At 44.7% G+C, this 13297-nt stretch overlaps 1 protein-coding gene across 2 annotated transcripts in view; it reads right to left on the bottom strand.

The window, feature by feature from the left end:
* Positions 1 to 285: 285 nt before the first annotated feature.
* The window catches only part of LOC121860583 (solute carrier family 23 member 2-like), a 98089-nt gene continuing 85077 nt past the window's right edge, over positions 286 to 13297 (bottom strand). For both annotated transcript variants that reach the window (XM_042357754.1, XM_042357763.1), the window contains 3 exons: positions 5289 to 5418; positions 2819 to 2951; positions 286 to 1253 (listed from right to left, as the gene is read on the bottom strand). In XM_042357754.1, coding sequence (XP_042213688.1) covers positions 1187 to 1253; positions 2819 to 2951; positions 5289 to 5418 — 330 coding nt within the window. In that variant the 3' untranslated portion in view covers positions 286 to 1186. The remainder of the gene's footprint in view (positions 1254 to 2818; positions 2952 to 5288; positions 5419 to 13297) is intronic.

Below are 13297 nucleotides of genomic sequence, written 5' to 3'. Positions count from 1 at the left end.
GAGCAACGCCAACTGACTGCTGTCCGCCGTTGTCCGAATGAGTCGTACATCTGACACTTCATTTTTACCGAACACTTCACTTTTAACTGCTACACCATAACCAGCCTTGATGGCGCCCAGGGCAATGGCTGAATTTGCCCCCCCCTCCTCCCCTAACGGCTCCCCACCACCACTGACCTCTACTCCCCACAACCACACTTCCACCGCAAATAATTATATCAAATAAATTTTAATTCATATAAATACTGTAGCATAATAGTAAATAAAGGATTGCTAAGACACTGATGATGATGTATAATTTTATGGTTGTATCAAGGCTTGAACAAATTAACTTCAAGAAATGGAATAATTATCTAAAAGTAATCACCAATTTGCTGCTCAAAACATACATAGTCTACATTCAGTTAAGGAAGTACTGGAATAACTGTCTAAAAGTAATCACCAATTTGCTGCTCAAAACATACATAGTCTACATTCAGTTAAGGAAGTACTGGAATAACTGTCTATAAGTAATCACCAATTTGCTGCTCAAAACATACATAGTCTACATTCAGTTTAGAAAATACCATAACCCAGTGGCTTGCTTAACCTTTCCTTATAAAATTCTTTTACTCTCCAAGTAAGCAGATTCACTAATAATCTTGGACAATTCTGATGACAGATTGACCAGATTTTACTCTTAATCCTAGAGTAAGTTTATTTATCCAATATTAATTATAAATTGGAGATTATGAATTAACCTATCCAGTGTAGCAGTAGTACAGGCTTTTCTGCTAGAGTAATCTTTTCGTTTTGTTATCTTCCTTTGAAAATAACATTTAAAAAAAATTCATAGGCGATTTGGCGCCCCCCTTACCTTGGCGCCCAGGGCGGCTGCCCCTTCTGCCACGCACAAGGAACGCCCCTGCCTCATAGTTCTGTATAGAAAACCCGTCTGTGAGTGCATTAGCCTGGCTGGCTGCTTAAACAGACAATGGATTACTAGCCCGACTCCATGAATGATAATACAAGCTAGTTTACTAAGAATTTTGGTCATTATATCGAATAGAAGCTCATTCATTTAATTTTCATACCTTAAACCACTAAGATCGTTACACTGAATTCTTGTTCATCTGTTAACGTTAAGCTGGGCCTCACTGGTCAAGGTCATTATTAAAATCATTACCTAATGACATTGTCTAAAAGGTTATTTTATTTTTCTTGAGAAGCCAGTGAAGGTGGGAGACACAGGAATGTACTTTGTCCAAGACCATCTGCAAGGAATGAAAAACTTGAGTTTGGGATATAAAGCTACATGTTGGGTGAATGGGTGTTAAAAAAGGAATTCAGGTGTTGGGTAACATAGATAGATTATGATTCTGAGAATAATAGACGTCAGTGATTGGATAAAACAGAGGTAAAATTATTGTTTTTTTGGCATGTGGTTTAAAATAAAACCTAATAATGAAAACAAATAAGTCCAAATGTTATTTACACTAAAAACAAAATAAAATCCAATGAATTAAAACTATAGACATACCTGAAAAAATTAAGATACGAGTATGATCGCTACAGTTAAAATTTATGATTACGGGGTAAGATCAATCAAATTTTCTCTGCTGGCTGAAGTAATCATGTCTTTCAGTGTCTGATTTTCCTTTTCTCATTGTCCTTCTCACTCTCCTTCTCCTTTATCAAATATGTGTATCTTTTCCAACTACTGTACATTTAATAGTTCTAAAGTGGCATCTTTCTTGTTCTATATCCACCACACTGCAGAGTAGTGTAGTGGACGTCTCCCCGACAACTGTGTAGCCGCATTCCAATGCCACAGTATCCTAGCAACCAGCCACCTGCTACGTCTTCCCTAGCAACCAAACGAGCGGCCCAGGGGGGGGGGGGCGTCACCAGATGCCACAGTATCCTAGCAACCAGCCACGTCTTCCCTAGCAACGGAGTCAAGAAACCGGCGACTTCCCACGGGTTTACTTCCGGCGGCTGTGTATATAAGCTCTGTCTCTCCATTGAGATTCATTCTACTCTACGTTCCTGAACACGCAACACCTCCTCCAGCAAGCTCCTCACTGTCCCGCTCTCATTCAACCAGGAGGCCAGCAACAGGCAACATCCTCTCTAACGAAGCTCCTGCACATCTACCTCCTTCAACACGCTACTCACCGAACGTGTCTACTGAGCAGCTCCTCACCACACGGCATCTCCAGCACCAGACTGTCTACCATATAACTTATATTATACAAGAAGACCACCTTAGAGTTTCCATCCATCCTGAGTGCTAGACAACATTATACCACGAAACCCTACAGTAGCATCAAGTGGTATCCTTTACATCGTGCACTACTTTAAATCATCTGTTCTCCCAGTACCCTTATTCTATTTCCTCCTTTACCTTCCTCATATCCAATTCCTTTAATAAGGCCTAATAATATTTTTTCTTAATCAGGCACTTTTCCTGCAACTATATAATCCTGTTTCTCTGGTTTGTAATCACCATTTTCCTTTGTATGTGCACTACAAACTATAGCAACTTTATTTTTAGTTCTAAGTTCTAACCCTTCTTCTCTACTCTCTCTCTTTGGCATAACAATATACCGTCTTCCTAATTTCCTTCATACCAAAGATCACCACTTTCTCTGCTTTTTGTTCCATTAACTTCAATGAAGTTGTTTTCGCTGGTTTAGTTATACTGTATGCCCACTTCTCTCTTTAGTCCCGTTTCTAGAAAATACTTACACTGTACTGTACAGTATATACTCCCTCCATAAACCACCTTTATGAACTATACAAATTCTCTCCAGTGGACCTTCTATAGCTGACTTACCCTCTGATTGCATCCATGCAGAAAGGAAGATTATAACATTTTAACTGTTGATTCTGTATATTGTCTTCATCTTTATCCTCTGGGTTCTGCAGATGAGCATTCCACTTCAGGAGGCCACGCTCTTCTGGAGTTCCTGACAAAGAGTAATATGGTACTTGAAGGATTTGGTGTGGATTTCTTTTTGGGGGGGGGGGCGATTGATTTTTTACGATAATAATTTAATAACTCAGCACCAAATGAACCAAAATAATATAGGAATTATGGTAAAATTGCATACTCTCATTATAAATGGATGAGCCCGGAAGAGTTATCCCCTCAGTCCAGCGAGCACTCCCTCCCTCTTCCTCTCGGTTACGTACCAAAACATAGTTAAAAAAAAAACATCAACGCCATTCTTTACACGCAAACCCTCCATCGTTTAAGAAGTAGATAAAGGTTTTTCTAAAGTTCCATTTTCTTGTTTTGAAACACTTGTATGATTTAAATGTCCGTGGCGAGGTGTACAGTAGTCAGATGAGTCATGGAATGTTGCCAAACTGCCTGCTACTCTCAGATACACTCCATCTCCCACATAGAAGATACCCCTACTCTCTTAATTAATCTCTTGTATCTACAGTATATAGTATTATCTTTATTCATAAGGCACACTAGCACATAGAGATGACTTTTCTGCATATTCTGCGGTTACTTACATACTATATAACAATGGCATTAGCATTTAGTCGTGAGAGGTGACTGACATACAGGTATCCCTTAATATACATACGTTCAAGATACGAAAATTCGCTTATATGAATTTCCTAAATTACCACCACTTTTCCGTGTTAAGAAAGCTTCCCCCGCTTATTAGAATTTGGGTCCTAACAAAAATTCAAATCCTGTGCCCGTGGGAGTCATCTGGGGCAGCCACATCCCCCTAGTGCTCTCCCAACCAGGTTGAAGTATGAGTTATGTTATGGTTATTTTTTCAACTCGTAGTTCCAGATATATGAACATAGCTTTCTTCACATTTTTTCATGCATTAACAAGCACAAACAATCCTACGCACAGAATGGGCCCCCCCGAAAAATAAAGATTAATATTTATCATAAAGTCATACACATACAATAAAGGGAATAAACATGTCTTCATGCACCAGCAAGAGTTAGCAGGATGAGCTGGAGGGTTAGGTTATGATTATTTTTCAACTCGTACTTTTGGATAGATAAATGTAACTTTCTCCACTTTTTTTTACAGGCACACAATCCTACGTACATCATGTGCAAAACTAGAAATAAAAGAAATAACTATCAGAAGATCAAAGTCATAAAGGGAATACTAATTTCTTTGTGTGTGAGAGCCAGAGAGGGAGCGTTGCTAAGGGATGACAAAGGTGGCTGGACTGGGTTGAAATGGCGATGTGCGAGGGCAGCCACGTGTGAAGCAGCCAGCGTCTCTGCAAATGTGACCATTGGCTGCTGTGTTAAACTTTGATTTAGTTTTTCATTTATAGTTTTAGCTGCATATTTTCTTCTAGATTGTATTTTAATAATGATTTCAATGTGTTAGGAAGCAAATTACCGTACTTGTAAACTATTTGTCATTAGTTAGGTAGATTTTTTCATATTTGTGAATTTATTTGGTCTTTTGGGGGTATTTTTCTCATATGGTCATGTTGGACCGAACCCTATTTTTCCCATTTGCTCTGTTATTTGACATACGAAAATTCACTCACTGAATGATTTTGGAACCTAGCCCTTTCTTATATCGAGGGATACTGTACCTGTATTTTGGCATGGTAGAAACTTAACACTTCTAGAGTACTTTTATTACTTATTATAGTTAGATTTACATTACATTAGATTTTTTAAACCACTTATGCATCATATTCAGCCTAATATTTCCATAACCTAAAATTACTGTGTTAGCATATTAGCATCTGCAAGAATTTTTCTAAAGTAGGGCTGAATCAAAGGGCCAAGCAATAACAACAATGGAGCTGTTAGAAGCAAGGGGAGTGTGGACACGATGCAATGAACCCAACAAAGCAAGATAAAATGGACCGGATATAATGGTTGACTGGGGGGTCCAGGACTCCCCCTCTTATACCTATGGTTCAGAGAAAAGAGAACAATGGTATGTGTTGCATGGTCTCACATGGCACCTTTGAACCAGTTTATAGTTTACTCACTTTTCTTTTATATTAAAAAAATTCCTCAAGAACACTGAGCATTACAATGAAATAGTATTGTATGATTGCATTCAAAGAGGCATGCCTGTACTGCCACTGCACAGAGTTCTTGCTAAATTATAAGAATTATTCCAAATTGAAATGAATACAAAAATGTAAAAACTTTACCAAGAGGAACATTATAACAGAATTGGAAAACTGGAAATCTTTCTGGTATTGTATACATATATCAATGCAACCTGCACACAACATAGTGAACTGGAGGTATAACACTTGATGCAGCATCCCTTAAGAGCTCACCTGGTATAGTGTTGTCGAGGATAAAGCCGAGTGTACCCCCAACAAACATGGAGGTCTGCAGTAGCACTGTTATGATTTGATCAACCACAGGCTCCCCAGTCTGGATAATGCCAGGGTTCATCTCTAGCCACTGGAAGAGGAAAGGAACAGGTGTAGTATCAAGTTATTTAACATAATATAAGGCGTCCCGCATCATAAGGTGCATTCAGACCACCCCGGGCGAAACCCGTTTTTTGTTGGAAAGCACTATTTTCAGCATAACTCTATACGATGGTAGTTGACAAGATCTCCTTACTACGCTGTAAATAAGGTTGAAAGCCCTTTGAAAATAGGGTAGAACATCGATTTGTGGCAGACAGGAAATTATGGGCATGGCTTTGGCTTTCTCGTCGTCAGGTGCTCTCGTCCCGTCAGTGAGTGACAGCAGCAGGCCTACAACCTCCTCCCCCGTCTCGGCCAATGACAGTGAGCATTACGGCCCCTCTAGCCAATGAGGTGGAATCCCTCTCTCCCTCTCCCTCAGTTCTCCTTTGTTGTGGCGGGAGCTACTGTACACTCTGATATTGATTAAAGTCAGAAAAGCCATAAGCGGGTGGGAGTTTTATTGCTTCAAGTCAACATTGCAATAACCAACTGCAAGTAAGGTCCTTTAGCTTCAAAATGCATAAAAAATAATGCTGTATCTCAAAAAACAACAAAGTTATGCATGTTTTGAAGTTGGAAGCACTTTAAATGCGGATTTCTTGCCCGGAATAACCCATACAATGCGGGGCGCCTCATATTATATACTACGTGTATACAGGAGGGTCTTCATTATATCAGGGACGTGTTCCAGAGAAAAGCGATTTATAATGAATGTTTTATAATGAGGAATTTTTCCTCATAAGAATTACTGTAATTAAGAATATGTGCATTTCAACATAATACCCCTTGAAATCTAAGCAAAACAGCTTACACTGGGGTCATTCTAACATACTGTACTGTATAGTATTTGATAGTAGAGACATTCCTAGCAAAAATATTTGTTACATTTGAGTGATACAGTACACGGTGGCTCAATTTAACTACTTTTGCACTCGGCAATAAATACAGTAATATACTGTATAGGCAGTCCCCATAGTTCAGTTGGGCTTTGTTGTTTCGTATTATATTATATCTTTCTGCTGGTATATACTGTTAATTTGATTTTAGAATGGATAGAGCAATAGGCCGACCTATGTGAGTTTATGTTTAGACTATTAAACATAAGTAAAAATCGTTAAGTATGTTAAAGAACATCATGCATCGGGCACAGCTGTGTGCAGGCTGTGTATGAGGTTGCCTGTTTATCATTAATTTATATTAATATTATCTTCAAATGTTTAATACCTTTCGGGTAATTAATCCAGTTGTATGTAACCGATGCTAAACAGACTTCTTTCTAAAGACGCTGATTTCATGCAACACAAACTGCTGTTTTAATTCGCTGTGGGATTAAGCAGAATCATCGGTTCACTGCTACCTGTAGCAGTGTGTGTGTGTGTGGTGTTGCACGCATGTGGAGTGTGTGTGTGTGTGTGTGTGTGCATGTGTGTGTGCATGTGTGTTTGTATTTAATAATGATGTTGTTCAATTGAAGGTAATGGTAATTAATCTTAGGAACCATCCGTCTGATGGTGTGAATTAGTGGGGTAACATATGCCTAATACCTTTACGTCACCCTTAGTGGTGTATTTAAAAAAAAAGTAATCTATTTTTTCAAATATGTGTATGATGTATTATAATTTTTTATCTTATCTATTTATTTATTCATTCAACTATTTTTTTTATAAATGACTAATAAAATATAAAAATAACGCTGACGTTATTGGTGGGAAGGTGAGGGAGACAGAGGTGTTGTCAGTGCTGACTACCCTTCCACTCCTTCAGTTGTAGAAGGCTCCTGCCAACAGGGTATACCACACGCAGAAAATCACTGAACATGAGAGAATAATCGGCATGAAGGAGGCTGGGTTTCCACCCACTGAAATTGCCCGAGATTTAGGAGTTTGTCGGTCAACTGTGTATTATTGGATTAAGCGATGGGAAGAGGAGGGACGTTTAAAGGACCACCACAGGACGAGAATGCCGTGCGGAACAACACTTGCACAAGTTGAAGCCATCCTGAATTTCGCTGAGGCCCCCCACCCCTTCAAGACTTCATGTTCAAAAAGAGAGGATTTCCAATTAACTATTTCCCCTTTAACAATCACGCGAAGACTTCACGAGGAAGGCATTCACCATAGAACTCCTGCCACCAAGGAGAAGTTAAATGAGAGACATCACGAGAGCAGGTTGTAGTTTGCTCGACGGTACGCTGAAGAAGGCTTAGATTTCTGGGGAAGAGTAGTATTCACTGACGAAAAAACTTTCTCCTCGACCTCTCAAAGAAGGTTGCATTGCTGGAGGAGGAACAACACCCGATATGCTAGACAGCATATTTATGAGAAAGCAACGAGTGGCCATGTACTTGCAATGTTTGGGGATGGATATATGTGCATGGAGTTGGAGAGATGACTGACATAGAAGGAAGATTCACAGCTGAATAGTATTTAAAAATACTCTAAGAAGTTATGCTTCCCTCGGTACGTGGATATGGTTTCCACTTTCCCGAAAACATCATTTTCATGCACGATAGGTGTCCTATCCATACTGCATGGATTGTAACGCGGTGGTTTGCAGAACAAAAAAAAAAAAAAATTGCAAGTTTTAGACTGGCCAAGTAAAGGTTGTGACATGATCCCTATAGAGAACGTTTGGGCCAATATTGTGAACGTGTGGGAGCCAATTGAAGAGAGAACCAGGGTGCAGCTACAGGAACATACACACCGTGAGTGGGAGATCCTGAGGCGGAAACCGCAACTGATACACAGTCACGTCGCCTCCATTCCCGACAGGTTGCAGCAAGTAATCGAGAATGAAGGTGGCTGGACTAAATATTAATGTGTCAGAAATAACTTCCCTGTGTAATCAACGTCACATACTGAATGCACATCGATATTAATTTTTTTTCAATGTTAACTGAAATAAATATAATTTTCATGAATATCTGTCAAATTGTATAATAAATGTAAAGGAAACAATCCTCTTCTATTATCCTCACTTATGCAGTATGTATTCAGGATGATTTAAGTCAAACAAATCATAACATTATACTTATTATTATTATGAAAGAGTGCAATATCATATAGGATAAATATTGCATGTGAAATAATTACCATATATACCATGGAAAAAATCAGAGAGGGAGAAGGAGACAAAGAAACTACTGTATAACGATACAATTCATACAATACTGTATGTAATGGTCCAATCACAGCTGTCAGATCCGGCTCTTCAAGTCACTTGTGACGAGGAAATTGATCTTTCATATTTCAATCTCATAATCTCATATTGAATAAGTTCATGTCATGCCGCTCACAATATATTAATGTATTATTGGAAAACGTTTATTGTAATAATTGTATTTGTATATATTTTCAGCTCCGTTAATTTATAAGAAATGGGAAAAAATCTTTGTCAAAATACCAAACTATGTTACTGTAGGTTATGTATCTAAGCTACTGTGCCGAATAGCAACCTTGTATATAAGCTACTGTGCCGAGTAGCATTTATATATGTAATTACGTGGCAACACTGCACGTGTTATGTGGCAACATTGCCCCGAGGCTGCCATATGGCAATGCAGTCTCAGTCTGACTCTGTGGGCCGTGCATGGTACGCGCTAGTCACTACTTGTATTTCTCCCTATCCGTTAATAAATGGACTTCAGTGTTACCCAGTGTTTCCCTACCCATCACTGCCTTCTTCAGGGAACACTTGGAACCTTCATGGCGCAGTGAGTAGGATCTGTGGACTTACAAGTGTTGTGAACACTGCCGAGACAGTTATGTCTGCCGGTGATGCGCGTGGCAGTGTGTTGTGTTGTGTTGCGTTGTGTTTCGCCGCGACGTGTAGTGTTGCGCCGTCACAGTGCGTTTTAGTGACGGTGGCAGTGTTAGTGTCAGTGTATTAGTGTGTCTAGAGCTGAGAGTTGAGCATTGGTCTCTTTTTTGTGGTACCCACGGAGCACGCAGGCGTACACCCTTCTCGTGTGACATCCAGGGAGACACTGACGGTCTTGCCTCCGCGAGCCACCACGCTCCGCTCTCTGAGACACACACACACACACACACACGCACGCACGCACTCACGGACAGAACAGTGGACTCTATGCTTTATTTCTGCGCTGTTTACGTCATATATATGTGGTTCGAGCTGATGAGGCGCCACTTTATTTACTAAACAGCGCAGTTCAAGCATACTAAGATGGGCGGTAAGAAGGGAAAACATCAAGATGGGAGACACGACTCCCCAACTTCTACGCCCACCGCCTCTCATCCTCCACCTCCAGCGACGGACATTGCCACAATTCTGAGGTGGATGGACGACAGGGACTAGAGACACAGAGAGATGGAATTTCAGAGGGAGGAGATACAAAGAGAGGAGGAAAAGGCGCGTTTTGATGCAATATTGGCGACCCTGGCGCTAACCCACACTCCCTCACTCGCAGGTAGCGCGCATCAAGGCGCCAATACCCTCCCTCCTCCACCACACCAGCGTCCTCCAGGCACTCTTGCTACTCCAACAGCTCCCAAGGCATCTGTTCAACCCCACCCGCCCTCTCACCAGACGTCATGTTTCAGCTTTTTCTTGAGTGGAGGCTGCGATGGACAGATTACTCCACGATGGTGGACCTTGATAGCACGCCTCCAAACAAACAGCTCATCCAACTCCAGATGTGTTTGTCGCTGGAGACCCAGAGAATTTTGGAGCACACGTTGCAAGTGCCTCCCGATTCTACGTCTTCAGTGACGCATGTGCTCGATCTTTTACAGGAGCACGTAAAGGGTCGGAATAATGAGGCTTTGCGTCGCTGCGCCTTCACCAGCTGCAAGCAGGCGGAGAATGAATCCTTTGACGACTTTTTTGTACGTTTGAAGAGTTTGTCGGGGGAGATTGATGTCTGCAAGGTGCACAGCCGGGAATGTGAGGAAGCCTGGATCAAGCACGGGATCTTGACAGGTGTCAGGCAAGAAGAGTTGGTGCAGCGACTCATCCCCCTGGACGCTTCCTCCACACTACAGGTGGTAGTGACTGAATGTCGGTCATACGAGGCCACCAAGTCCGCCAACTCTGCCTTACGGGCCCCACCTGCTGTGAGAGCTATCTCACAGTACAAGAAGGGTAAGAAGGCGGCCAACAACGTGAAGGCTGCCGCACGTTCTTCCACGCCTTCGCCTAGTGCTTCCTGTGGCAGCTGTGGAAAGCAGCATGGCCCCAAGACATGCCCGGCCGCCGACGCACTGTGTCGTGGATGTGACCGTAAGGGTCACTGGTCTAACACAGACAGGTGCCCTGCACGAGGCCACAAGTTTCAGGCCTGCGGTCGCTATGGACACTACGACAAGTGCTGCCGCCAACCCAAGCTCAAAAGCCCGAGACGAGGAGGAAAGCAGCGCACTTCCCTCGGGGTGGTTCGCACGCAGCCCCCTTCAGATGGCCCACGCAGCCCCAACCAGCAGCTGAGTCACATCAGGAGGGTGGAATCGACCACACGCCCCAGGGCTACCCCTTCCCCTACCATCCGCGTCCCCGTCACACACGGTGATGTGTCGGAACACATCGAGGTGATACCGGACACCGGCGCTGATACTACAGTGATAGGCCTGAAGCACCTCCAGAAACTGGGCCTCACCAAACGCGACCTGGGACCACCGCCGCAGCTGCAGTACTACCATGCAGACGGTTCCCAGATGCCGGACGCTGTGGGCTCCTTTCAAGCTGAGATTACCTACGGCGACAGGTCGTGTCACGGATGGATGGACGTGCAGCCTACTCTCGCTACACCCTTGTTGTCGTGGGAGCACTGCAAGGAGTTAGGCATGGTGCCCAGAGACTTTCCTGAGCAGATCCCAGCTGCTCGGTACACCGCCAGTAGGGTGGGTAAGTCAATGAGCGACGCGCCTGGCGCTGCCGCAGAGCTGCCCAGAACCCGCGTCCACTCCTGCCCCGCCTCCACCCAAGTCACGGCTGCTTCCTCTTCACAGTGAGACGTCTCCTTCAGCCGCAAGGACCTACTTCCTGAAGGAGTACTCGGAAGTGCTGGTGACGAAGGAGGCCCTACGGACCGCGCCACTGAAGGCTATGGCGGGTCCGCCTATGAGGATACACCTGCGGGAAGATGCGCAGCCGTTTGCCATACACACTCCCCGGTTGATTCCTCTCGCCTTCAGGGATTCAGTCAAGAAAGAACTGGATTCCATGGTGGCCCAGGGTGTCATCGTACCCGTTGGTGATGACCTGTCCCCTTGGTGCCACCCTCTAGTCGCTGTGGCTAAGACTAACGGTGGAGTGCGGATTACTACCGACTTGTCTAAGCTTAACAGCCAGGTGTCCCGTCCCGCCCACCCTTCACCCACACCTTTTGCAGCTATACGGAGTGTGGACTCGAAGGTACGGCACTTTTCGACAATGGATGCCCTTTGTGGTTACTGGCAGATCCCACTGAAGAAGGAGGATCAGCCACTGACCACTTTAATCACGCCTAACGGACGCTTCCGCTACTGTCGTGGCCCTATGGGATTCGCTGCTACGGGGGACGCCTTCTGTCTCCGTGGTGACATGGCACTTCAAGGCGTGACCAACTTCATGAAGGTAGTGGATGACGTCCTCCTTTACGATGAGGACTACCTGACGCATCTTCACCGCATCGACGAGGTACTGACCAGGTGTAGGACTCACGGCATCACTCTGAATGCCGAGAAGTTCGTCTTGGCCGCACCTGCAGTGTCTTTCTGCGGCTACCGACTCTCAAGGGATGGCATTGCTGCGGACCCGGAGAAAGTTAGCGCCATAGCGGACTTTGCCAAACCTGCCAACCTTACGGATCTCAGGTCTTTCATGGGCCTGGAGAACCAGCTGGCAGAATTTTCTCCTGACGTCTCCGCTGCTGCTGGGCCTCTCCGCCCCCTGATGAGCCCCAAGAGTACTTTCATGTGGACCCCTGACCACGACCTCGCCTTTCATAAGGTGAAGGGAGGCCCTGTCAAGTCCACCTATCCTCGCTACTTTCGACCCAGCGCTCCCCACCGTCCTCCAGACAGACGCCTCGCGCCTGTACGGGGTCGGTTACGCCCTTCTCCAGGATCACGGTGGAGGAAAGTACCGGCTTGTACAGTGTGGCTCTCGCTTCCTCACCGATGCTGAGTCTCGCTACGCTACCATCGAGCTGGAGCTGCTGGCAGTGGTTTGGGCCTTATCGAAGTGCAAGTTCTACTTGATTGGCCTACAGCACTTCGACCTCATCACAGACCACAGGCCCTTGGTCCCCATTCTTAACCACTATTCGCTGGACGCCATCGAGAATCCCCGCCTCCAGCGCCTGAAGGAGAAGATTTTGGCCTTCGTCTTCACCGCGGCTTGGCGCGCAGGTAAGGAGTTGTGCATCCCGGATGCCCTCTCCCGCTCCCCAGTCAGCCGCCCTACACCTGAAGACGAGATGCTCAGCACCGAGGCCGGTTTCTCCATCAGCAACATCGTCACTTTGCAGGCCGTTCAGTCCTTCCCCAGCACCCAGGCCTCAGTGTCGCCACCTGACAGCGATCTGGCCCTTGAGGAACTACGGACCGCAGCACGCGACTCCTCCTCCTACACTCAGCTGTTGGAGAGTGTGAGGACTGGGTTCCCTCGCGACCGTTTTGACCTCCACAACGCCCTACGCCCGTATTGGAAGATACGTGAGGACCTCTACGCAGATGGGGACCTCGTCCTGTATGGTGCCCGTGTGGTAGTCCCTGCAGCTCTCTGTCGTCGCGTTCTGGCCCGCTTACACGGCAGCCATCGTGGAGCAGAGGCCACCAAGAACCGCGCTAGGCAGGCTGTGTACTGGCCCAGCAATGAGGCGGATATCGTCAATACGGTTCGTGCCTGTGAGCCGTGCCAGATCATGC

The sequence above is a fragment of the Homarus americanus genome, unplaced genomic scaffold (assembly GCF_018991925.1).
Source record: "Homarus americanus isolate GMGI-L3 unplaced genomic scaffold, GMGI_Hamer_2.0 scaffold40248, whole genome shotgun sequence".
Taxonomy (NCBI): domain Eukaryota; kingdom Metazoa; phylum Arthropoda; class Malacostraca; order Decapoda; family Nephropidae; genus Homarus; species Homarus americanus.
The sequence above is the reverse complement of the archived record's forward strand: the minus strand, read 5'-3'. Positions and strand labels throughout refer to the sequence as shown.